General features: G+C 55.8%; 1 protein-coding gene across 2 annotated transcripts in view; it reads left to right on the top strand.

The window, feature by feature from the left end:
- The first annotated feature begins 491 nt into the window (after positions 1–491).
- Positions 492–24,351, top strand: part of DGKZ (diacylglycerol kinase zeta) — a 53,679-nt gene continuing 29,819 nt past the window's right edge. The window contains exon 1 of one of the 2 annotated variants that reach the window (XM_027887104.1): positions 492–1,222. In XM_027887104.1, coding sequence (XP_027742905.1) covers positions 984–1,222 — 239 coding nt within the window. In that variant the 5' untranslated portion in view covers positions 492–983. Of the gene's footprint in view, positions 1,223–8,238; positions 8,457–24,351 lie in introns of those variants that run through there. The other variant, XM_027887112.1, reaches the window with a different exon arrangement.

Genomic DNA, 24,351 nt, shown 5'->3' with positions numbered 1-24,351 from the left:
AGCCATACCTCTGCTTGGTTGAGTACCACTGCCCATTGCCAGGGACCCTGTCCCGGGGCAGATCTCATCCATGTTGGATAACTGGACACAACCACAGGTACTTTGCTCTGCTGGGGCAGCTGTCATGCAGTTTTCCAGGCTGCCTGGCTTCACCTGACAGCAGGTCCGGTTAAGACGAGTGGCTGAGACCCAGCACCCTGAGCAGCCCTCGTAGGTAGGCAGATGCCAGCTGGACTGCAAGCAGAGAGGGGTGGCTGAGTGGTCACCCTCCTCTGCCTCCCCAGACTCCAAAGGGTTAAGTGCCAGTTTCGAGTGTCTCTAAGGTGACACGAGGCTGCCTGCTCTGTGCAGCTCCCCGCAGCCCCCTCCCCACGCACACAGCACACACCACACACTCATGCTCACTTTCTGCTTTGTCTTTTGCGAGCTGCTGCAGTGCACAGGCACCTTCCTCGCTGCCTATCTCAGCCTGCTGCTCCTGCTCGGCTGCTGCTGCTGGGGACGCTGAGGGACGTGCCTGGCAAGGGACCCTCGCAGAAGGCAACCCAAGCTCTCTTTCGCTTCCTGCCAGCATCGCCATCCCTGGACCGTGCTCTCTCCTAAGATCCCTTCGCCGGCGAGCGCTGTGTTTCCCACTCCCTCCCTGCTGCCCTCAGTGCCGGCACCTCCGAGGAGTGGCACCAGCGTCTCGGTGTTTCTCTCAGATATTCCTCCGCTTCGGAGTGGCAGGGCAGCAGAGAGGCTGAACTGCTGTGTCTGAGCTGCCCAAGCTACTATCAAGAGACTGATAAATACCACTGCAAAAAGTTGGACGCTGCTTTTTCTCTTGCTTGTGCTTCCTCGGGGAGTTAAGCCTCTGCTGGGATTGTCCCACGGCCCTGGGGAGGCAAAGCGGAACAGCACTGTGGGACTCTGTGGGGCAAGACCAGGCTGCCCAGGAAGTTCTGGAGGACTCCTTGCCTAGAGAGACATCTCGCTTCAGCATGGCTGAAGGTCCCGGGAGCTGGAGAGACTTCTCCCCTGCCAGGAATGATGCTGAGGTGGCCAGGGGGGCCACAGCAAATCTCCAAGGAGCAGCAGATGCAGAGAGCTCTGGGCGAGCACAGCGCTTGGGCCTCCGCAGTATGGATCCGGCTTGGGAGGAGATGAGAGGGGCAGTGGCTGTGGCAGAGGTGGAGGAGCAGTTCCTGCACTTGGCCATCAGAAAGCAAGTCTCTTACAGGTAAGAACACCTGGGTCCCCAAGTGTCAAGGCTGGGCTGGGGCAAAGGAGTGCCCTGTTCCTGGGGCAATTCCCTCCTACGGGATCAGGTTTGGCTCTTCCCACTGACCACCAGCATCTTCCCACCAGAAACAATCTCAGCACAAAGACAAGGCACCCACCTATGCAACAACCCCCTCTGCAGTGGCAGTCCCATTGTCACTTCTGCAGGTCCCCTTTTTTTCCTTCTACCCAACTCCCCCTTCCCATCCTGGTGCTGTGATGCCTTCCAGGAGCAGTCTGTGCCCAAGAGCCTCCCATGAGCTCTGTCATGGGGCCATGGGCTGGAAGTTTTCCTCTTTCTCTGCAGCACCAGCTTTTTGTTGTTCAGTGCATTGAATACAAGGGACTTCTCATAGCACCTGTTCTCCTCTTCCTCCTCTTCCCCAAGGCAAATGTCCCCTTACTTGATTCCCAGGTCCAGAAACCTTGATCCCACCTGGGGAAACTGAGCAGTGATACAAAGATGAAGGGCCTGAGATTAGGACTTAGGCTATAAATGTGCTGTTTGGGGACACCTTGCAGCAAGAGGAGATCTGTCCTGCCTTCCAGTGTGAGTCTTCTGCCGGGACTGCTCTGCTTACCCACCTCTGCTATAGCCAAGCAAAGCTGGTGGAGGCAAAGAGTAGGTTTCATAGCCCTCAGAGAGCTTACAGCTTGTGGGAGCCACTGCCTGGTGATACTCAGGTGAGCTCCTATTCCCAATTCCATAATGTCATAAATTCCAACCATAATGTCATAAATCCTGCTTGGTCAGCATCTCCAGGACCTCAGCTCTACTCCGTCACAGTGAGAAAGGTCCAGAATCCCACCCTCCCCTTTTTTTCACTAGAAGGGCATTTGAGCCCTTCTACTATTTACTACCCCCAATCTTAGCAGAATGGCTTTCAAGTGTAATTGAGGAGAACTCCTTCAATCCTGTACCTGCCCAGAGTAAATGTGAGCGCTTGCAGGACTGACCCTGGGTTGCTGTGAGGGTCTGGGACTGAGTAGTGGGGAGAAGGCAGAAGCTGCCTCCTTACCATTCTCCTGAGCTGGCTTGGCCTAGGGATGTCTCTGTGTTGTTCTGAGCTCCCTGTCACCATGTCATGCCATGCTTAGCAAGCACCACGTAGTTTACAAGCAGGTGGAAAACTGACATGGAGGATCTTGGTGCCATGCTCACTCCCATGGGGGACAAAGGCTGGATGGGCTCTCCTGCCTCTAGTCCGGGACTCTGGGGTGCAGAGTTCCTCCGGGGAGGCAGATTTTGGGCAAGAGCTATCGGTCACCCCCATCTGCACTCCCATGTGTACAGCAGCCCTTTTTCCCCCTTGCAAGGGCTGCGGTGCAAGCTGTGAGGAAATTGCTCTCTAATACTGCAGTAATGGGAACTAATAGGAAACTGTATTAATGCCTGCAGAGCAGGAGGGGCCCCTGAGCTGACTCATCTCCAGCACTTGTTATTCCTGCTGTGGGTGATGAGCAGGAGCTGGGGTGGCAGAGACCTCCCTGAGGTGCCCTGCTTCCCTGAGCCTTGCCATGAGCTGGGGCAAGACACAGCTCTCCTGGTTCTCATTCTGTACCCAGAGCTGCTCACTGAGGCTCTGCCCTCATGCTACTGAGGATGAGGAATTACCATGCCAAGCAGAGGGGGCAGAGAACGCTTTTCTTCTCTTAGCTGTCTTCCTCCAGATGTGCACAGTTTTGCGAATGGATTGGCCAGCTGCAATTTTCCAGCCTCCCCAGGGGAGGAAAGAACCATATTGCAACCTAATTTGATCAGCCTGAATTTGCTCCAGAATTGTCTAAGGTTGTTGGTGATTATTTACATGCTACCCATCCCACCCCAGCCGCCCAAAGCAGCTGGCTCTGTTGACACGCTCCATCCTGTGCTGCCCTTACATAAAGCACCTCTGTTCTACTCAACCCTCACCAGGGGTGTCTTTGCAAGAGACTTTGCTCCACTCAGTGCAGGCTTTGCAGAAGAGAGGATTCTGGGGGGTTGGAGGGAATGCTGCAGCTATCTTCAGGCCAGCAGCGAAGGAGGAGATGGTGCTTGGTATGAGCTGCTTCCTCCACCCTGTGCTTTGGGCAGCCAAGTGAAGGGAAGGAGAACTGGGAGATGAAGAGTCTGGGGGGAAGATCTGCTTGTGCTGTCCTGTGAAACCCATGGAGGTTTGCATCTGGGCAACTTTCGATCAGGTGCCCCTCCTGCAGCATGAGAAGCCCTGGGGGGCTGACAGAAATCCCTTCACTGTGCTGTCTGGATCTGGAAACACTTACTGAACCCTGGTATAGAGTTTGGAGGAGCTCCTCTGTGGCCCACGGGCATTACAGGTGTCCTCAATGTCAAGAGAAGGTTGGAGGCCCCAGCCCTCTTGCTGCCAACCTGCCTGCTCCTGCTGGGACCCATTAGTCATCACAAGGGGCAGGCGGCATAAGCTGCTATATAAAGGTTTTGAAATGAGCAGAAATGATATTAATCCCATGGAAATAAAGTTCCTTCCATAAATAGCTACCACGGTGTACGGAGGCGCCTTGGGCGGGTGGAAGAGAGCTCAGTACTCAGGTTATATTTAGGACTTTGAGTAGCAGTTTCGTGCCAAACTTATTAATGATGCTGGCTTGTGCACCAGATTTGCACATTCTGGGACAATTTTCCCAGTAGGGAGGTGCCTCTGCAACGCCAGAAGGACCCAATGCCCTCTGTCACTGCAGCAAACCCAGAGCAAGCACCAGGGCTTTGTGCTTCACTCCCTGGAGAGTCACTTCTGCCAAGGGGAGTCCAAAGTCAGGTCCTCCTTCCCTTGAGTGTCTCCACCAAGGTTTCGTGGTGGGGCAGGATCATCTCTAGCTTGAGAATGAGGCAGCTCTGGTGGCACTAAGGCGAGTTAGAGGCTGGAAGAACTTTGCTGTAGGGAAAACCCTGTGACCTGGGTCCAGGGAGGCTCAGGACAGGTGCTGGTGGGCCGCTGAAGCACCCTCCAACCTCTCCTGAGCAGTTCTGAGCTCGCTTTCAATTTCCTCACTTTCTCAGCTCCTTTCAGGGTGATGCTTACAGCGGTATCCTTTGTCTACCACTGCTCCCAGCAACCCAGGCCAGAGGGGTGTTTACCTAGAAAGGAAACCACAAGCACGCAAAAGTTCCTGCATGGGCTCCCCACAGGCTATGCTGCACATCCCCTACCCCATAGATGTGCAAGGTGTCAGACAAGAGCCCTTCTGCTCTCAGCCACCTCCAGAGGTAGAATCTGGACCAACCCATGCCACACAGGGCTCCTCATGGCATGGGCTGGGCATCTCTGGCAGCAGGAAGAGGGGGTCCTGTGTCCCTCTGTGCCCTCCAGCTTAGTGTTAGCCCCTGCAGAGCAAAGAGGGGTGTCAATTGCCAGCTCCCATCCCTACTAGGGAGATGTGGGGCACCTCGGCTGCTCAGCACAGTCCCCAGGCTGGCAGATAGGACACAGCTAACGCATCTCACAGGCTGTTCTGTGCCAGAGAGCTAAATATAACCCGGAGAGTGGAGCAGAGGGGGCTACTTTGTAATGTAAGTAGCAAGGGAGCTTGGTCAGAGGGCAGGCAGGACAGAGGGGAGAGCTGGCAGGGGCTACTGGAGAGGGGGAGATAGGAGTGCTGAGGGGCCCGGGGGAAGCTGGTTGCAGCTCTCTGCTGTCTTCTCTTCTGTCTGCCTTCAGATCTGCCTGGATTCCGGGTACTTGTGAAGTCCCAGAACAGTCTGGGCAGGGCAGGGGCTGGGGAGGACAGAAAGGAGAGCCTTCTCCTTCTGCAGGGAGAAAGGGACAGAGAGGGGATCTCCTTCCTTTAAGTCCTGCCTGCTGGCCTTTTAATCATGTTAGTCTGGCTCTGCAGAGCAGCATAATCAAATTCCCATTCATTTCCAGCAAGCCTAGCCTGCTCCGCTCTGACAGAGACATCTCTCTCTGCATCCTTCTGAGCAGCTGGGGAAAGGAGATGGCTGGCACGGTCGGAGGGAAGTGCTATTAAGACCAGACACTGATTTAAGCTGACCCAAGACCCTGCTGCTGCCAGAGGGGCTGCTTCTGTCCTCTCTCCTGCTGTGGTTTTTCCACATCAGGCAAGCCAGGTTAGCTCAGAGGCAGAAGACAACACCAAGTTAGTCTCCCCTGATTGTTCCCATAGCCACAGCTGCAGCTCTCCACGCAGTGGGGGCATGCAGAGAGGCTGTGGGGTGGGACTCTCCGAGAGCAGGCCAGCCAGGAGGTTACATTAGGGGCAATGCCAGACTGCATCCAAACACTCCAGCATGGGGAGAGCTGGGATCTCTGAACCGAGGGACATTCCTTCCCTTGGCCACCCCTTGACCCCAGTTCACAATAAATCCCACAGGCAGGTATCCTGGTGAGTTTGGGTGAAGCAGACAGTTTAATCTTTTCTGTACCAGGGGCTGCACAACTAGCGCAGAGACGAGGGTGCTGGTTCACAAAATCATCCAGCACAGTGACCCTTGTCCCAAGAACAGCCAGAACTGGGCTTTTTAGGGGATCCTCCACAGTTTTGCACCAAGCCCAAGCGACAGAACTGTGGAAGGACACACAGACACAGCACAGAGAGGATGGTGCAAGTCCCAGGGCAGGGCGTGTTACTTCTCTGACAGCCTCACCAAGCCCAGGTGCTCCTGGGTAAGAGAACTAGACGTCAATGCCATGAGACAGAGAACAGAACATAAAGGGGAAAAGTCTGCAGGCGGGGAGCAACCTAACCCATCACAGCATGCAAAGCAGTGGGGATGACGAACCCTTTCCATGATAACGACACCTCTCCCCTCCCCGATCTCTGAGCTGGAGTTAGGCATCCAGGACCTGCCTTTTCCTCTCTCTGCACACTAATTAGTACAGATGGTGTTCAGTTTCAGAGCTTTCCCAGTGAGATCAAGGGCTGCTGATGTTTCTTTTTTTTCCTTTGATGATGGTGGTTAAAGCAAGACCATGTGCCCCTTTAGAAATACCATCTGTGCAGGCTGCCAAGACCAGCTTTGCTTGTGTGCTTTTCTCTGGCCACCGAAGCTGTCCACAAACCCCCTTGATGATCCGAAGCTGTCCTGGAGCCAGAGTAGACCAAGTAGCATCTGGTTGTGAAGAGCCAGAGTTTTTGCAGGTGGGGACAGGCCGGGCGTGCAGGCTCATGCTGTGTCCCCTCAGACTGGGGGACGGATGATGAATGTCAGGCCATCTCTTCCCTCTCTGAAGGTTGGTTGGGAGCCTCCTGGATGGTTCTACTTTCCACAGTGCCCATCCCTGGTTTACTCAGGTGTTTTTTCCATAAGCTCCAGTGCAAAGCGAGCAGATCCTCATGGCTGGAGGGTGTTTTCAGACCCACCGCACAGAGAGGATGCACAGACCCAGGCGTTGTGAGTACTGTGGTGCCATGCAGGGTTGTGCACGGCACAGGGTGGGTGGCCGGAGGACTTGCCATTGCCACGGCCCAGTTTGCATGGTGGTGCTGGGGCAGCTTTGGCAGAGTGGGCTGTCTCAAGTCTGGGGGCATTCAAAGAGCAACCCAGCAAGGGAGGTGCGGCTCCTCGGCGCACAGCCCAGCGTGCCAGGGCGTGCTCCTGCTTGCTGAGGGTGCGCGTAAGGCTTCAGTGGAGAGGACCCAGCAGAGGAGGTGGCCGGCGCTGTGGGAAGAGTGGAGCGCAGTCGGCTGCGATGACAGCCGCCCTCACACTTCCAGGAAGTGCAGAGAGAGGAACCAGGTGGAGGGTGCAAACAAAGCCGAGGCCCCAGGCAGGCGGCCGGGCGGCGGAGCACTGCCAGGGACCTGCCCTCGGGATGACTCCGGAAAGCAGCTGCCGGGGGAGGAAGAGCGAGAGTGAACCCCGGGCTGCCTGAGTGCATCAGCTCGTGGTGCGGCAGATGTGGCGGCATCGCTCCTGGGACGTTCCCCAGAGCCCTCCGGGGGACGTAGATACGAGGTACCCACCAAGCTAGGCTCTACCGCCTTCCTCTAATTCTTGGGGGACTGAGGTGCTGTGGCTGGTGCTGACAGCCCGTGCTTCGGGGGTTGGGGGAAAGGCTTCCTGTGCTTGCCCCGTGCCTCGCCAGCAATCCCCTCCTCCTCTGCTGGTGCCAGCGCTGGGCTTGCGCAGCACAACCTCCCAGCCGGGATGTCAGAGAGACGTGTGGGTGCTTTTGACGCCCAGTCTATGAGCACACGGGGCTAGTGGGACTTTGCCTGGGCCGTCAGACTCCTGGGGAGCTGGAAAGTGTGCTCCCATCCTCACCAGCACCCTTAGGAAGGCCTGGTGCTAGAAGTTGCCAGCGGGACCTGCCCCAGGGTATTAAGGGTTAGCAGAAGCACCGTGGGACAGGCAGACAGGGCCCTGCCCAGGCAGCTACTGCAGCCCTGGCTTTCAGCCTGGGTCCACACCCCTGGGAAGCGGTGAAGCTGCCATTGCGGCCGGCACATTTTCCATGCAAAGGAGGGCTGGGAGAGCTGCTGCTTGCCTAGACTTGGCGGCCATGCCAAGCAGACCAGCCCTTGCCCTTGCCCTTGCCCTTGCCCACCGAGCCGGCGGCCGGACGGCCAATGGGCTCAGAGAGAAGAGGGGCAGGGGCTCGCCAGGCTGAGTAAGAGCAAGGCCGGGGATGGCTCCTGGTCTCCGGAGAGGGCAGTGGCGGAGCTGTTGGCTCCGTCCCCCCCGTCCGGTGGTGAACAATGGGAGGCGGAGACGGAGGGAGGCTCCGCTTCTGCCGCCAAGCCTTTTCCCGAGCGCGGGGCGGCGGCGGGGCCGACACGCGGTTTCCTGAGCTGGCGGCGCCGGGCGCGGAGCCACGGGCACGGGGACGGGCCCGGCCGCCAGCCCTGCTCCCGGCAGGCGGCGCTGGCGGCGTGACCGCCGGTGCGCGGCTGCACTTCCTGCCCGGGCGCCCTCCCGCGGCCCCGGCGGGGCGGGAGCCGGGCCGGCCGCGCCCCCGCCCGCCCCCGCCGCCCTCCCTTGGCGCGGCACCGCGGTGGCGGCGGCGCCGAGCCCCGAGCCCGGCCATGGAGGCGGCTCGGCCCCCGCCGCCCGGCGGTTCGCTCTCCGCCGCCTCCTCTGAGACCGCCGCCGCTACGGCCGCCTCCTCCGGGGCGTCGGGCGGCGCCGAGCCCGAGTGGGGGCTGCCGCCGCCGGCTCCGCTGGGCCGCCGGCACAGCAACAAGCGCTTCACCGGCCTCAAACTCTTCGGACGCAGGTGAGCACCGGGCGGGGCGAGCGGCGGGGCCGCGGGTGCCGCCGGGCGGGCGGGCTCCGGGTGGCGCCTGTCCCGCGCCCCGGCACCTGGCGGAGCGGGGCCGGAGGGGGCCAAGCTCTCGGACAAGGACTGGCTGCGGGCGGCTGAAGCATCCGGAACGGAGGCGGTGGAGCACCGGCTCCTGGCGAGCCTCCCGCCGCCGGACTGCCGTGAGCAGCCGCCGCACCAGGCCCGGCCGAGCGCACACGGGGGATGCGGCGCACGGTGAGGGGATGGAGCGGGACGAGGTTGCGTTTTCCTCCTTTGGAGCTCTTAACACGAGCAATGAGAAGTTGAGGAATGTCGCTCTCGCTGCGCCCGCTGTCCTCCCCGTGGAGTCGGAGCCTCATCTCCGGGTGATTCTCTTCCCCTCGCCCAGACCCGTCTGTCTCCATCCCCGCACGCCCGTCCTGTGTTTCGCCTGGTTGGTAGTCCTGCCGCGCCGGGCGACGGCTGTGCTGGTCCCGTTCTGCCGGCTTCGCGTGCTTCCTTCCCAGAGCCAGCTGGGCTCCTTGCGCCTCCCTCAGCCTCACTGTTGGCCTCGTGGGATTTGGGGGATTCTTGGACCGTGTAAGCAAAGGGGTGCCCCTGCCAATCTGTGAAAACACTGAATAACCTGAAGGGACCTCTGGAGATCACCTGGTCTGCTCTACCGCCTTAAAGCAGGGTCAAATTTGATCAGACTGCTGATCTTGAGTTTTGAATGTCACCAGCGTGGAGAGACCACAGCTTCTGTGGACACCTGCTCCCATGGTTCAGTCCCTTGGGAATTTTTTTCGTCTAGTAGCTACTCAGTTTCCCTTGTTACAGCGTCTGTCTCTTCTCTCTCAGGTTGTCACTGTGCACCTCTGGGCAGCATCAGTCTTCTCTGTACCTTCCCATCAGGTTGCTGAAGATGGTATTAATATTCTCCCTTGAATTTCTCTTCTGCAGGCCAAATCACCCCCGTTATTTCATCATCTCCTTGTATCTGGTAACTCCTGCTCTGAGCCATTTTGGTGGCCCTGTGACAAGCTTGCGGGAACAGCTGAAGCAGGATGCAGTGCATCTGGGTGTTGTCACAGGCACTGAATGGAGGGGAAAGGCCCCAATTTCAACCTCCACAACCAAGCTGGAACTGGGAGTGGCTTGCAGGGTCACTCCACGGCAGAGCAGTGTTCTCCTCTGAACTGGTTTCAGAGCTGTTGGCAGTCTCTGGCCTGTCCCCAGTACTGCCTGGCATCTCTTTCTGCCTCCCAGGGGTTCATGCTGCCGTTACCACAATGTATATCAGAGCTGAGGGGGAGTTCTCCACATGTGGACAACCTTTGGCAGCGTGGACACATGGGGGAGAAGCAAAGTGGGACAGGCAGGAGGTGCTGAGCTGGAGGAGGCAGCAGGCCCTCCAGGATGGCTGGAAATGCCCACTGGGTTGTTTGATGCATGGATACTTGTCTTGCTCTTCTGCTGCTGCTGATGGAGGGACCCAGTTCCTTCTAGCTCAGGGTGATGAATGCAGCACCCAAAGCAGCAGGGTAGTGAGGAGAGATTCTCATGGACCTCTGAGATTAAAGGGGGTCCCACGCGTGCCTGTGGGAGGCAGACTTGATGAGAAGTCATGCAGGATAATTGGCTGCATCGCACTGAATTCATGCCCACCTGAGCACTGGAGCAGAGGATGGCTTGAAGTTTCTTCACCTCCTCTGAGGGAATTACTGGGGAAGGCTGTGCTGCACTTTCTTTTGTCAAGAAGTACAACCAGCCACTAACCCCCAAATGTCTTCCAACAGCCATCAGTGAGGAATTTTGTACCCCTTTCTATTCTAAGCTTTACCTAGAGCATATGTAGCTGGGTCTAGAGGAAGCTTTGGCAATGGGCAGGAGCTTGCTCCCTCGCAGCGGTGGGTCTCTGGAGAGCCCTGGCTTCAAGGAGAGAAGTCTCCTGAGGTGGGCATACACTGCTTGGCTCTGTCTGCATCAACACTGGGAGGCATGGCCATGAGAGGCAGAGGTCCACAAAATGGCAAAAGAGCCTGTCTCATTCCCAGGGCAGATGAGCCCTGAGGGGATTTGAAGCAACAGAGGAGTGAGCCCCCAGGCTCTGGCCTCTGGTGGTACATTAGTCCCATGTTTTGCAAGCAGGCTTATTTCTGTACCTTGTAATTGCCTTACAGGAGGGTGGAGTAATTGGCTCTAGAGCTGACAGAGACAAGAGCACAATACATGCATCCGGGCCATGGATGGGTAATTCTTTTAATTGGGCTGATAAAGAGATTGGGGCTGATCAGATAATAGGTGGTTAGGATTAAATTGCCTTTCTAGGTGCCCCATTTCTTGCGCTGTGAGTGAACAGCACAGTTTACCCTTTCCAGGGGGGAACTGGGGAAGGAGTGTGGGTGCTGGGAACAAAGCCTGTTTATTGCTCTCCCCCATACCGGAGAGGTGGGATGCTGAAATGGGTCTTTCCTGTGGCTTCAGGGTCTGTAACACTTTCCCGCTTCAAAGGAGGTATGTGTAATGGCTGAATCTACTGTGACAGCATAAGCAGGGAGTGTAGCTACCAGCGGGGCAGATTGGCAGATGGTTGTCCAGCAGAGAGCATGGGACTGACATTTTGGCTGTGGCCCTTTGGCAGTCTTGGTGCTGGAGCCTGCACGTGAGCCTGGGGGTGCCTGCCATTTCCCCAGGGAAGGTCTGTGGGTGGCACAGCCTGTGGCTAAACGGCACTCAAGAAACTGAGCCGAGCACCCGCCTACATGTTTCTGGGGCGTTGCTTGTCACTGTCTTTCTTGCAGCTTGATGCTTGCGCCTGTATGAAAGCTGGGGATGATGTGCCACTGGGACAGCAGTGCAGCCTTCCCCATCCCTGCCATGTGGGGGTACCCTCAAACTTGCTGGCCTGTGGGTCTGCTTTCCCCTGTGCAGGTGCGGTAGAGGGACTGTGTAGTGGGGTAAGCACCAGGCACCCTGGGGGAAGACCAAACATGGTGAGGAGCTTGAAGTTTGTGCTCTGCATGCTAGCAGGCTGAGAGCAGTGCTTGCCTCGGGATAGGCTTTTTCACAACTTACCTTGCTGCCAGCTAGCTGTTGAGCAATCATCTTCCTACTCCTCCTCCATGCATGCAGATTTTGTCTTTAGCTCTGAAACCCTCCAGCCTCTGCTCCCTGTCCTGTTCACAGGTGATGGGTAGCATTTAGTTTGGCTCAGGCCAGTGTCACCTGCGGGAATCCCCAGTTGTCTCATGCAGTGACACTTGGGCTTGTTTGCAGGGCAGATGGGATGTGCTGGGAGAGCTGTTTCCGCTGCCGTGTTTGCTCTGTGATCTCTGCTCAGGGCCTGACCTCCTGTGGGGCAACTCAGGGACTCTTTGCTCACTGGGGGGAAAAAAGTAAAGCACTAGGCACCCTGAGCAGCTGTGCCTGTTGGCAGCCAACGCAGCTTCCCAGCAGAGTCAGGCTGGGGCAGCTGCCAGCTCATGGTGAGGCTGTGGAATAGGGCAGGGAAGGATCAGAGTGTGGTGGGTCTGGCTGCTTCCAGAGGCTCGGATCCTCCCTGCTGTGGTCCCTACCTACCACCTGCCTTGTCTTGCCAGGTTCTGGCACCGCCTGGCAGCTCTGCTGCCCTCCCAAAAGCAGAGCAGAGGAGGGGCTGCCACAGTAACATATGCCTGCACTGGAGAAGGTGTCAGGACCTTTAATCATAGAACGGTTTACGTTGCAAGGGACTTTTAAGATCATCCAGTTCCAAGCCCCCCTGCCACAGGCAGGGACACCTTCCACTAATCTTCTTAGGAGTTGGACCATCCTTTCCAGGAAACCCTGTAATCTCCTCAAGGGGCTGAGAGGAGGAAGGATGACAGACCTCTTTCCTACTTTGAGCGAAAACAATGGGAAGAGAGTCGGGCACTGGGAAGCAGGCATAGGTCTTTGCAAGAAGACAGTGTTGAGAGAGGAGAAGCAAAGCCATGAGTAGTGCAAGCAGGGAGAGTCTGGAGCTGTTTGTTTGTTTGGGTCCTCTTGGAGACTGAGGAGATGCTCGAAAGGGGAGGCCAGCCCACTGCTGTGGGGGTGATGCTGTCACGAAAGGCAACCTGAGCTCTGGCAGGTGGTGGGAGATACAGGGTAGGATTTCTTTCACTCGTCATCGTGCCATGCCTGGGGAGCAGATAGTCTCCCCAGAGACTTGGCAAAGCCTTTAAACTGAACTTGCAGCTCTGCTGTTGGTGGATCTCAGGTGAGTCTGTGAGCTGAAGCTGCTGAAGCTCTCAGCCACTCATTTGCTTGCTTGCTGGTTCTTTAAACCAGTGCTGACTTTGAGATGCTGAGCTCAAGAGCAGAGCTAGGGCTGCAGGCTGAGGATCCTTGACCCTTGGGACCATAAACAGTCTTTTTTGGAAGAGATGGGGGCTTGCAGGAGGTGAATGGCTTCTGCTGGAGACTTTAGAAGTAGGGACTCTGGTGCAGGTCTGACTTGGGGTCATGGAGAAGATGGGGAAATAGGAGAAACCTGTCCTGCTGGTTCTTGAGCTGGCACCAGGCTCTGGAGGAATAAGTGGCTCTGTCTTTGTGATCCTGAATTTGAGAGCTTTCCCTGGACCAGCTCTCCAGTATTACAAAAGTAATAGCCTGTGTTTCTGGTGCAACTTGCAGACCTGGCAGCAGCTGCAGTCTCTCTGAGAGCTGGGAGGCTTTCTTCTCTTCCCCATCAGGACACCAAGTGGAGAGTGAAGCTCTGCCAAGGCAAGCAAGGAGGCTGCGCTGGCCAGGCCAGTGCCCAGAGGGGATGGAGTCCTCCTGTCCACACTGGATGTGAGTGTTAGACCCAGTACTGTTCTCCTACTGCCTTCGTTTTAGGGATTGATACCTGGGGGTGTTAGTTTTGTAGTTAACTGTGAGGTCTTCCCCCAGAAGAAACTCTTCCTTATTGTGCCAGGATGAGGAATTGAGAGGATCTCTTCCCAGTCCTTGCTGTCCCAGACAGTAAGAGTTAATGGGCCTCCTGTCTCAGCCCTGCCTGCCGGGCAGGTTGTGCTGTCTGGGTTAGACTGCCAGTTCCAGTTTCTACCTGTGACCACTGCTCCCACACCTGGAAACAACCTGCCTGAGCTTTGCCCATCTCATGGCTGTCAGCCTTTCCCAGTGGTTCAGGGCCTAGGGAAATGAGCTAAGCATGCCCCATCTGGGAGAAGCCCTGCCCAGCTCTGAGAGCTGGGGACCTGTCTCTGGGGAGATGGGGGTTGCTGCCCAAGATGTGGGTGCAGGGTGGTAGGTACGTGACACTGGTGTGGGAAGCCCTGCTCTGAGAGGGCTGCCCCGGCAGTACTGCAGGATGCCAGCTCGTGGCAGGCTGCAGTCTCAGCCCCACAGAGGGGCACCCAGCCAGAGAGGCATGAAAATCCCACCCAGCACCAACAGGCAAGAGCTTGGTGTTCACACTTTCCATCACTCTGCTCACACCATCTCCCTTTCCCTGTGTGCCAGCTGCATCTCGGCTCTTTGCGGGGCTGGAACAGCCATGGCTCCAACACATGCTATGGCTTTGCGGAGAGTCACATGTCCCCACTGGCTGGCTGGTCCAGGAAGTTAGGGCAACTAACACAGAACCTTCTCGCAGAGGGTTTTCCTCTCATTTTGATGCAGCTTGGCTTCCACAGGAAGTGTGGGTGCCGGAACAGCCCGTCCCTCGCTTGCCGTTGGCAGCCCAGGTGTGGATCTGCAGCCAGAGAGTGGGGAAACTCCTTGCTGCCTGCTCCCCCCTTGCCATGGAGGGTCCCACCTTCACTCTGGGACAGGACTTAACAACAGGACGAGGATAGAGAGTCACGGGGCAGAAGTACGGAAGACAGCTAAGTCTCCTGAGCTTCCAGCCTCCAGACATGGCCTGTAGCCATCCCAGAGAGGGAGCAGGGGCTGTGCAGCTGGCCACATGCTGGCCCCTCCATGGGAAATTTATCACTCGGTCAGATTATTTGTATCTCATCCTGCCTTGACACCCTGGCCCTGGCCAGGAGCCTCTCTGATCCAGCACTAAGCCTCTTACCGCCCAAGCCTGAGGTCACCACGCAAGGGAACATGGCGTGGGGCACTCTGGCAGCAGGTGCATGGCAGCTACTGCTGCTGAAATGTGGCGGGGGGTGAGGGGGAGGAGTGTTTTCTCCAGGGATTTTGCACCCGTTGGAGGCTGGCAGATGGCAGGATTAAGAAGCTACGGGGCTCCTGTCCTGTGAGAGCTGCCAGGGTGCGTGGAAGGAGGTATCCTGCTCCGCAGTGCAGCTCCTGGCAGGGTAACAGCTTGGCGTAGGGCCGGGAGATGCTCCAGCACAGCCTGCTGCTGAGAATCCCCCACCTGGGCTAGAGCAATGTTACCCACCCACAGGTTTTCTTGTTGCTTGAACAAGTGAGGAAGCAGATGTGGTGGGAGCAGGTATCAGAGGGGTCTCAAAAAAGTGCTTTCCATCTGCTCTGGGTCACAAAGAGCTTTGCTCCCCAGCCCCCTGGCTTGTGGTGGGTCAGGGCTCCTAGGGCTTGGTGCCTGTGCCTAGCCAGAGGGTTGAGGGCGGGTGAGCTGCTCTGCCCTGGCCAAACAATGCTTCTCCGTGCAAGGCTTGGAGAGTGCCTTTGTGATTTATTTGAAATTCAAATCCATGCCTGGACCCAGCGGTTGAGATGAATGAAGGCTCCTAGGAGCCAGGCCAGCAAAGGGGATGAGGAAGGGAAGGAGGGCTTCCTCTTTGTGCCAACCTAGCCCTGGTCCCCGAGTCATGTACCCTCTTGCAGCCAGCTGGGTTGGGCTAGAGGTTACTCCCAGAGGAACTCTGAACTGGATTAGTATCCCAGAAGCAGGAGTGTAGTGCTTGATGTTTGCTGACTGGCTCGTAAGGAAAAATGGTCTCGCTTACTCCAGCTCCATGAGCATGTTGCCTGCACTGACCTCTATGGCTGACAGCAGGGACGGGGGCACAAGTGCCATTGGAGCTTCTGGGATCTGCAAATGCTGAGGCAAGGGGAGAGCATGTGTGGTGGAGGGATGGCTTTGGGGCAGCAAAACTGATAGTGCTGTGGGACAGGTAGCCAGGCACGTTCCTGGGGAGCGCTTGCTGACCAGTCTCTTTGTGTCCTTAGACTCCACCTGCTCCACAAAGGTGTCTTCCCTTGTCTTCAGGGCAGCCAGCCTGCCTGATGGGGATCCATCGGGAGGATAAAGCACTGGCCAGCAGTATATAAGTATGTGGTATTTTTATTGGCTTGCACAGGCTGTGCAGTTCCAGCAGCTGCTGCAGTGTTTCTTCACAAGAGCTCTCCTCCCTGCCACCCCCATCTCACCCTGCCTCACCCTCTTGTGTCTGTACTAACAAAGGCCACTGCAAGCCAGGCTGCCTGCCTGCTGCCTGTGTCACTAAACATGTTCTAAAGGGCAGCTCACGGCTGGACTTTCATCGATTAACATTTCAGCTCCTGTTTTGCTGGTGTTTGGATTGAAGGTCAGTTGAGGACTTTCTCCTCTATGTCCTAGCCATTGTGGGCATGAGCACCTATACCCAGTGCATGCTGAGTGCTTGGAAGACCTAAGGTGACAGCACTGAAGGTGGTTTAGTAAAATGGCTGAAGCAGCCTGAAGTTTGATAGGGCTGTGACTGCCAGGAATGGTGGAAAACCAGGGCCTGGGAGACCATCACCATTGCTGGGACGTAGTTGCTATGTGGGAACCAATTCCTGAGCTAGCCAACACCTCACTCATACGTGCTCCCGAGGAGATGGGCAGGTAGAGACAAGTCCCAGGTCCATTCCCAGGCTCCCTATGCCATGGTCTTTGCAGAGCAGCACATCAGCCCGGTCAAGGTTTGGCTGCACATATGCAAGTGCTGCAGTAGAAGATTGTTGGTGAGGACTGCTGCTTAATGGCTTCTGCTATACAGTTTCTCTGGGTATCACCCTGTCTGCATGGCATCCCGGGCCTTTCTGACTTTGCTACTCAGTCTGCCTGACCTTGTAGACACAAAAGACTTGTGTCCCAGGGCTGCTTGGGAGTGGTTGGAGGTGTTGGGAGCAAGAGGCAGTGTGGCCAGTTAGTGCTCTGCAGAGGGGAGGCGGAGGGGTTTTGGAGAGGTCCAGAGAGCCTTGGGTTGAACACCAGAGGGCACGGTCGCTCCTCAGAGCTCTTTGTTGCTCTGTTGTGCAGCTCTATCCCTTTCCCTGCAGCTGGCTTCAGCTGGGTATTGTGACATGTCCTCTCTGCAGGGTCACTTGACTCCTTGCTCCTGTTTTTGCTTTCCTCTCTTCTGCAAGGAAGGGCTTGGCAAGGCATCTGCCTGGAGGGTTTTTTTGTGCTGCCACGGCTGAAGTGGCTGGTGAGCTTGATGGCTTTAAGTGGTCAGCTGCTGCCGCGGGCTGGCTGATGCTCAGAGGCAAGCCTCCAGCCAAGGCAGCTGTTAGCCAGCTCCCCGCTGAACAGGCTGCGTGTCCTGGTAGCACACAGAGTCACACAGTGGCAACCACACAACCTCTGCAACTGGAGCCTGGGTTGCTCCCCCCTCACTGGAGGTCTCCAGAGCACCTGGTGCTGCTCTGTGGGCATGGGAGGAGGAGCAGAGAAACTCAGGGAGCGAAGCAAGGCAGCCGTGTGTTAAAGGTTAGGATTAGTCCATTCCAGGAGGGGTCAGTGGTCTACTTTCTGCATCAGCATCGCCTCCTCACCTGGGATCTCCTCTCTGAAGGACAATGGTTGCTGCAGAAGCTAGCAGGGATGGGGATATTAAGTTGAGAGAAGAAAGGGAAGCACATAAAAGCAGACATGCTGAGGGCATTTAGAAAAGAAAGGGTGGAGGAGAAAAAAAAATCAACTTTTCCTCCTGCCCTCCCATTTGTAGCAGACAGACAAGCTGACATTCAGAAAAACAAAAAAATTATAGATTTAACATTGTTAAAAGGAATTACTTTAATTTTGATGTGAGGTGCAGAATAAAAAGACAGTCACTGTCGCAAGGTGAAAAAGTGAAACTAAAGGTTAGACTTGATATCAGTAAAAAGTTCACAGTTAAACCAACAAATGCCATTTGTGTGGCAAGTCTGCATGTACTTTGCTTAGTCACAGGGTCACAATGAAGGCTTGGGAGGTGTCTTTCCTGTCTCAGGCTTTGTGGTATGGAGAGATCACTGGGGACCAGGTTTCTCAGGGATGCTGAGCAGTTCTGCCCCTTCCAGACACCTGCAGGGGCTGCCTCTTGTGGTGTGGTTTCAGGTGCGTGGGACCAGGGTCTCCTCACTTGGAAAGTCTTGCTCAGGGCTGCGTGGGCCTGGGGAGCCTCTCAGCTAGGAGCAGTGGTTTCTGCTTGAACACAGCAGACTGAAACCTGTGACAACATCACAGGGAGACAAAGGTCTCTGTCATGACCCATTCTCCCATGTGCGTGTTTGTAGGTTGAAGGCTTATGTAAGTCATGGGGGAAGGAGGAGAATAGCAACAAAAAGGTTTGCATGGCTGGCTTGAGGAATGGGCTCATAGGCTTCCTACTCCCACTGCCTCCAGGGAAAGGGACTTGGAGAATTACTGACCTGGTCTCTTGCTGGTCTGGTTGACTGGGAAGGGATTTTGGGGCCAGCTAGAATCCTCTATGGTCACCTCTCCAGGCTGTTTCCATTTGCAAGTCCAGATCCTGCCAGCCCAGGAGGGAGGTGGTAGGACTATGGTGGGGGTGAGGAGAAGCAGGTAATGTCAGCAGGGGTATCTGCTGTGCACAGACCATGGGGAACAGGGAGAGCAGGGTGGGCACAGGGCAGTTGGAGACAAGCTGGAAGCTTGAACCCTTCCTGGAAGTGTTCAAGGCCAGGTTAGATGAGGCTTTGAGCAACCTGATCTAGCGGAAGGTGTCCTTGCCTGTGGCAGGGTGTTGGAATGAGATGCCCTTTAAACTGTCTTCCAACCCACACCATTCTGTGATTCTGTAAGCTTCCTTGGCTGGAGATGGGGCTGGGGAGGAACTGGATGTATCTCTTACCAGGCTACTTTGTTCTGAATGATTGATTAGTTATAGCACATTTTTAATTTCCCCTTTGATAAAACATCCTGGCGGTCCCAGTAAGTGGATCTTAATGATGGACAGGGGCCTGTTCCTAGGGGCCCTTCTGCAGCTGGCAGTGTGGCCACCCTGAGGCTTCGAGGATGCTGGGACCTGATTGACTGCTAATGGCAGCTGGCTCTTTCCTGGCAGTGAAACAGCAAGTCCAAAGGATGTGTAGATACCCAGTGCAGGGAAAGGGCCCTCTGTCCTTCATCAGCTGCCAGGTTTGAGGGGAGAGAGGACTGAGCAGGCACAAAAATCTCCTGCCTGCCCTGGGTATCTCCAGCTCCCTTTCACCTCTGGCATTGTGAGAAAAGGGCTGAATGCAATCCCCACAGCAGCTCTGGTGGTGCTTATGTGTCCTCGCCTACCCCTGTCCCCCCGTGCTTCGCAAAGACCACTCAGTCCTTCTGCTGTGACGGAGGTGGCAGCAGTGGTGGTAGCTCAGCTTCAGGCCTGGCTCCCCTCTGGTTAATGGTTTCCTGTGAACTGCTTTCAAGACACCCACTGGGGAAGGCAGCTGGCCGCCTTTGCCACACTGGCTGCAGCCTCCATGACGTTTTGTTGTGATCCTGTTACTGTAGTCTCTCTCCAGGCCTGAAGGAGCACTGGGCATGGTCCAAATACATGCACGTTCCTACACACAGAGAACTCCCTGCCTAATTTTAGCCGTGACATGTAGGCAAGGGGAAGGAGCGGGCGGGAGGGGGCAGGGTGTGAAAGGACGAGGTCCGAGCTGCAGCCACTCGGGCTGACTCACTCGCTACAGCCGTGTGTGTGTGTGTGTGTGTGTGTGTGTGTGTGTGTGTGTGTGTGTCTATCAGTTCCCATCGCTGGGTAAATGACCAAAATAACAATAATTGATGACGCATACTGGAGTGAGCTGGCCTGTGGCATGACCCTCCCTCCCCTCTGTACAAAGACCAAAGCGGACATGGGTTTTGTGGCCCCAAAAGGGAGCTGGGTTGTGTTTGGCTGGGAGCAGGTCCCTAGGGACAGCTGGGGGACCCGGAGAGTGGTGAAGCATGATGGGGAAGTCCCCAGCCTGGTTACGAGAGGGTCCCATGGAGAGTTTTAGCAACAAGGGGAGACAAAAAGCTCCTGAGATGTCTGTGGAGCCTGCCTGGAGCAAAGACTGTCTATAACTCAGGAGCAAGTTACCTCCTGTGCACGAAGGCAGGCTCTCCATGGCAGGGGTCTTGGGTCTCATCAGCTGTGGAAAAGCCTTTATCCAGGTCCCAGGGAGGTGGGAGAGAATTGCCTCTTAGGCGGGTTCTTCCTCTTGTTCTCCTCCTGCCGCTCCCAGGGAGGCAGTGCCATCCTCGAGCTGCAGCGGAATGTTTGGAGGGCAGCAGGGCACCGGGGGACCCCTCTCTTTTTGGTCCCTTTCTGGTCCCCGTGCCTGCGGCTGGGGGCGAGCCGGCTGTGGGGCTGCTCTGAGAGGAAGTGCAGTTGGTTATTTTAACGAGCGCTGTCAGGGTTTCAGCGCGGGGAGGAGCGGAGGGAGAAGCCAAGCACTCGCTCTCCAAACTAGGACTTGGTAGGGGAGGGCTGGCCCAGTAGGGGAGGGCTGGCCCACTGCTGCTGCGCGGCCACCGACACCCGCTCGGCACCTGCAGGACCCCCGCGCCGCTCCGGATCAGGTCATGGGGGCTTCTCCCCACGCGCTCCCCTTCTCTTCTCTGCTTCTTCTTTCTTGTCCCCTCGTTTGCTGCTTTTGTTTGTGCTGGGTGGGGGATGGGAAGGGGCCTGGGGCGGGGGGAGCCATCCCTTAGTTTGTAGATATGGCACTGCGTACCACAGGGAAAGGCAGGGGGGAGCAGACCCCAGAGTCATCCCCAAGACCCTCAACCTTGCTTCTTCTGAGTGTTGTTTGCTGCTGGTGCCTAGAGCAAGCCCATGAGGCTACAAGCGGTTCCTGGGGCTGAGGCAGGGGCTCTGCAAAACAGAGCCACTGTGGCGCTCGGTGGTGCCTGGCTGTTGCTTCTCTGGGATTTCCCCGCCAGGGATATATTTCCAGTCACCAATTCTGCATTCTGCCAGTCCGTGTGGCATGGGGGTGGCAGCAGGAATTCTCAGGTTGCAGAGGACAGTGGTGTGGGGAGTCAGCCTGCACCTTGCCAGGACCCCCAGTTCTCAGTCACTTTGCCCTGGGATAGTTTAGGAGAGCAGGACAAACTTGTGGTCTTCCAGCACTGAGGTTCACCACTTCTGCCAGAAGCAGGGGGATACCCTTCCTGATCCCTGCCGTGGGCTGGAGGGAGGCGTGTGACTCCCATCCTTCTGTGATCACTGCCTGTTGCTGAAAGCCTGAGGCTTTCTTGACTTTGCTTTGGGAGGTGCAGACACTTACTAGCCCTGGGAATCCCTGTCTGTGCTCTGTATCTGCCACACCAGGTTCATTGCCTCCTCCCTGGGGCTGCTGTCCTGGGGAGATGCTGTGTATTGCCCTGCCTAAGGCAGCACTGTGCCCAGTAGTTATCCCTGCACCAGGTCCTTTTGTGCTGGAGAAAAACTCTGCGGCTTCTGTGGGAGTTTGGGTTAGAGAGCTGGGCTGTGGGACTGGCCACCCTTTAAGTAACGTGTCCTATCTTGTGAGGCACAAAGCTGTGCATACTGAAGGAGGGGACCAGCACCGGAAACGATAATGGGAATCTGCAAAAGAAACCACGGGCTGGGCACCCAGACCACCAGGACACCCTGCTAAGTCACCAGCCGATTTACTTTGTGCACGTCACTCTGGAAAGGGAGCTCAGAGAGAGAGAAGAAACTGACTCCAAGTACTTCCCAGCCTGCATCGCTGGTCCTGCTGATGGGACCAAAATAGAAACTGCATGACTGACCTCTCCCCCGACTCCTGCATCACTGATAGTGGTGGCTCATCCTCTGCTTTCATCCCTGGTTAATTCACAGCTCGAGGCTATCAGTCTTGCTGTTTGGCTCCTTAGCCAAATGCAGCAACAGATTGTTTATATCAGTGCTGTCAGGTTTTTTGATTGCCAGGAGGCAGATTATTTACTGTAGTGGCATATAAACTTCACAACATTATGATAGTGGAAAGTTGTCAAGATATGTGAATGCCCAGAATCAGCCCAGGAGACTCAAAGGGAATGGCTTTGATTTAAATTAAGACAAAACACTGTCTTCCATGGATTTTGGGAAAGAAATCGCATTACTCTGAACCCTAGAACTGGCAAACTCTTGACTTTATGAAGCGTAAGTGGAGGATCTGAACTAGTCTGGCAGATGTACCATAAAAGACATCTCACGTTTACCCTGAGAAGGTGGTGAAGTGGAGGTGGCACCAGCACGTCATATAGAGTTTGGGGTGAGGCAGGATGGAGCTGCCACAAGAAGGATGTTGGGATAATGCTAGGAACTGTAAAAAAAGTCTCAGACTCTTTTGCTCCCAGCCCCTACTCTTTCCAGAAAACCAAACTTGAAAACATTGTCTTTTGAAGGGCCAAGCATGAAGGTGGGATGGCTTTTGTCTTGCATTGACTGAGACAGGGCCAGGCAGTGGCCTTCCACCTGGTTTTGCCACTTGGAGAAGCCTTCCATGACAAACTGCAAAGTTGTGGTGTTTCATTTCTTTACCATGCTACAATCCCTCTGGAAGGCAACTGCTGGTCCCTGGTGCTGCATCCGTCCCCCTGCCTTGCTCGTGCAAAGAAGGCAGCTTAGTGGCTGCATCTCCTCCGTGTGGTGTCCCCAGCTTCTGACTGACTGTGAATAACCAAAAATGGTGTGGGCTTAGTGCCTGTGTCTCATCCCTAGTGTGAACTGTATGGTGATCCGCCCAGGGCACCAGCACTCAGAAGTGATGCTGAAATGGGGATGCTGAGGTGTACTGTGAAGTTTCTGTTGCCTGAAATAAAGCCTGTGGAGAGGTTTTGCTTCTAGCCATCTTGTGCAGGTATCTCGTTAGCCTTTCATGTCTGGGGTGATAGGGTATTTGTGTCAGGTCCACAGTGCTGGCAGTGCTGTGATTCTGTGAAGCAGAGGTGTCTATGTGTGAGAGCAGGAGGCTGTGAGTTGTGCTCTTGCTGAGCCATGTGCAAGATGGGTGCAGAGGCCAAATTGATGTAGCTGCCCATCCCTTGTGAAGCTGTGGTGTCCCAGGGCTTCCAGGTTGATCAACCAGAGTGACACTGGCAGGCTTCTGAACAAGTTAGCAATCTTGCTTTGATATTGCCAGGGGTGTCTTGCTCTTGCTGTCCATGCCCAGTAACCCTTGCAGGGCCCTCTGTGTATCATGTGCAGAGACCCCAAGGACCTCAGGGCTGGGAGGAGGTTCTCTGCAGCTGCATGCATCTGATCACCAGCTGGTTTCTAAGCACTTTCGTTGCTTTTTCACTAGAAGAGAGGTCTGAATTTGTCTTGATCAAGCCCAGGGCTCACTCAGAGATAGGTGGAGACCCGTTCCCCTCTGAGTGCCCTGCTAGGACCAGAAACGGCCTTCTGCAGCCTGAAGGGGCAACCTTAAGGTTGTAGCAGTAATGTCTTCCTCTGAAGGGTGACAGTGCAACCAAGGATGTCCTTTGCCCTGGGAATGCTGTGCTCCTGCATTCAGAAGCCTGGGAGTGAGGTGCTGTGGCCCCTATAGGTGATGACACTTGTTGCAGGAGGTCAAATGTATGAATCCCAAACAACTGAGCGTAGCCCAAAGCTCACCCCTCATGAGCTCTTTGAAAGGCTCATGGTTTGGATGGAGCTTCCCTGCCACTGTGATGGGGGGAGCCCCATCTCCTTGCTCATACCAGACCCAACATAGGGCAACTCCTGACTTTTTTATTTGCATGATGGTAGGAGAGATGACAGCTGGAACGGAAATTCTGAGTAGAAACAAACTGCACAGTTTGGGAACTTGCTGACTGCTGCAGCGAAAGCCTGAGGGTTGCACTACATCTTGTCCAGAATTTTCTCTTCCCTATCTGGCACAGGGGCACCTTCCTCAGCAGACCTCATCTGTGCAGGTTGCTCTTTGTGGCCCGTTGGAGAGGGCTGGCCAGGGAGCCCTAATGGGAGAGGCTGGTGACTGATATGTGGGAAGCAGGATGGGAGAGCACGGACAGGATCTCAGCAAGGGTGGTGTGAGGATGGCAACGTACATGGGAAGATTAAACATCAGAGCACTGAAAGGGGGATGTGGGCTGTGCAAGCTTGTGATAGAAACTGAGGCTGAAGGCAAGTGGTGGGTGGGGATGGGTGGGGATGAGCAGCAGCTCTCTGGATGGGCTCCCAGGCTTTTGTCCCTCAGTCCCTCTGGTGTCCTAGCAGGGAGGAGACAGAGAGGCAGAAGCCCAGGAGGTCTGGCTGTCACGCAGGGATGGCTATTAATAACAGTTATACTTTCCTTGTGGTTGGTCTGTACAAGTCAAGAGTCCTTGACAGGCGAAGACAGCTTATAAACTGAAACAGGCTCCTGTGTGCATGCTGCCAGCTCCAGTGCCGCTGCAGCTCCCCAGCACCCACAGCAAGCCAGGATGCAGGAACCCAGCCAGCTGCCATCAGGACAGGTGCTCGTCATGGAACAGGGTGAAGCGCTCTGACTCGTTTTCCTTGTAGTCCCGTGGTTGGAAAAAATGCTTTCCAGTCGACTAACTGGAGATTTGCTGAAAGGTCAGGAGGAGCTAATGGTGTTTTTCATGTCCAGGCTTCTCTGTGACTCAAGACTTGTGTGTTTGCTGCCAGCAGTGTCCTGCATAGGGTCCTCTTGCTACCTTTGGTGCCAGGAGACAGGTGCCAAATATGCCACTGTATGAAGGTAATGTGGGATCTCTGTTTCTGGGCACTGGCAGGAATAGACCAGGTTGCTA

Source organism: Empidonax traillii, unplaced genomic scaffold (assembly GCF_003031625.1).
Source record: "Empidonax traillii isolate 1590-97213 ecotype Southwest subspecies unplaced genomic scaffold, ASM303162v1 scaffold11:size2795301, whole genome shotgun sequence".
Lineage (NCBI taxonomy): Eukaryota > Metazoa > Chordata > Aves > Passeriformes > Tyrannidae > Empidonax > Empidonax traillii.
The sequence above is the reverse complement of the archived record's forward strand: the minus strand, read 5'-3'. Positions and strand labels throughout refer to the sequence as shown.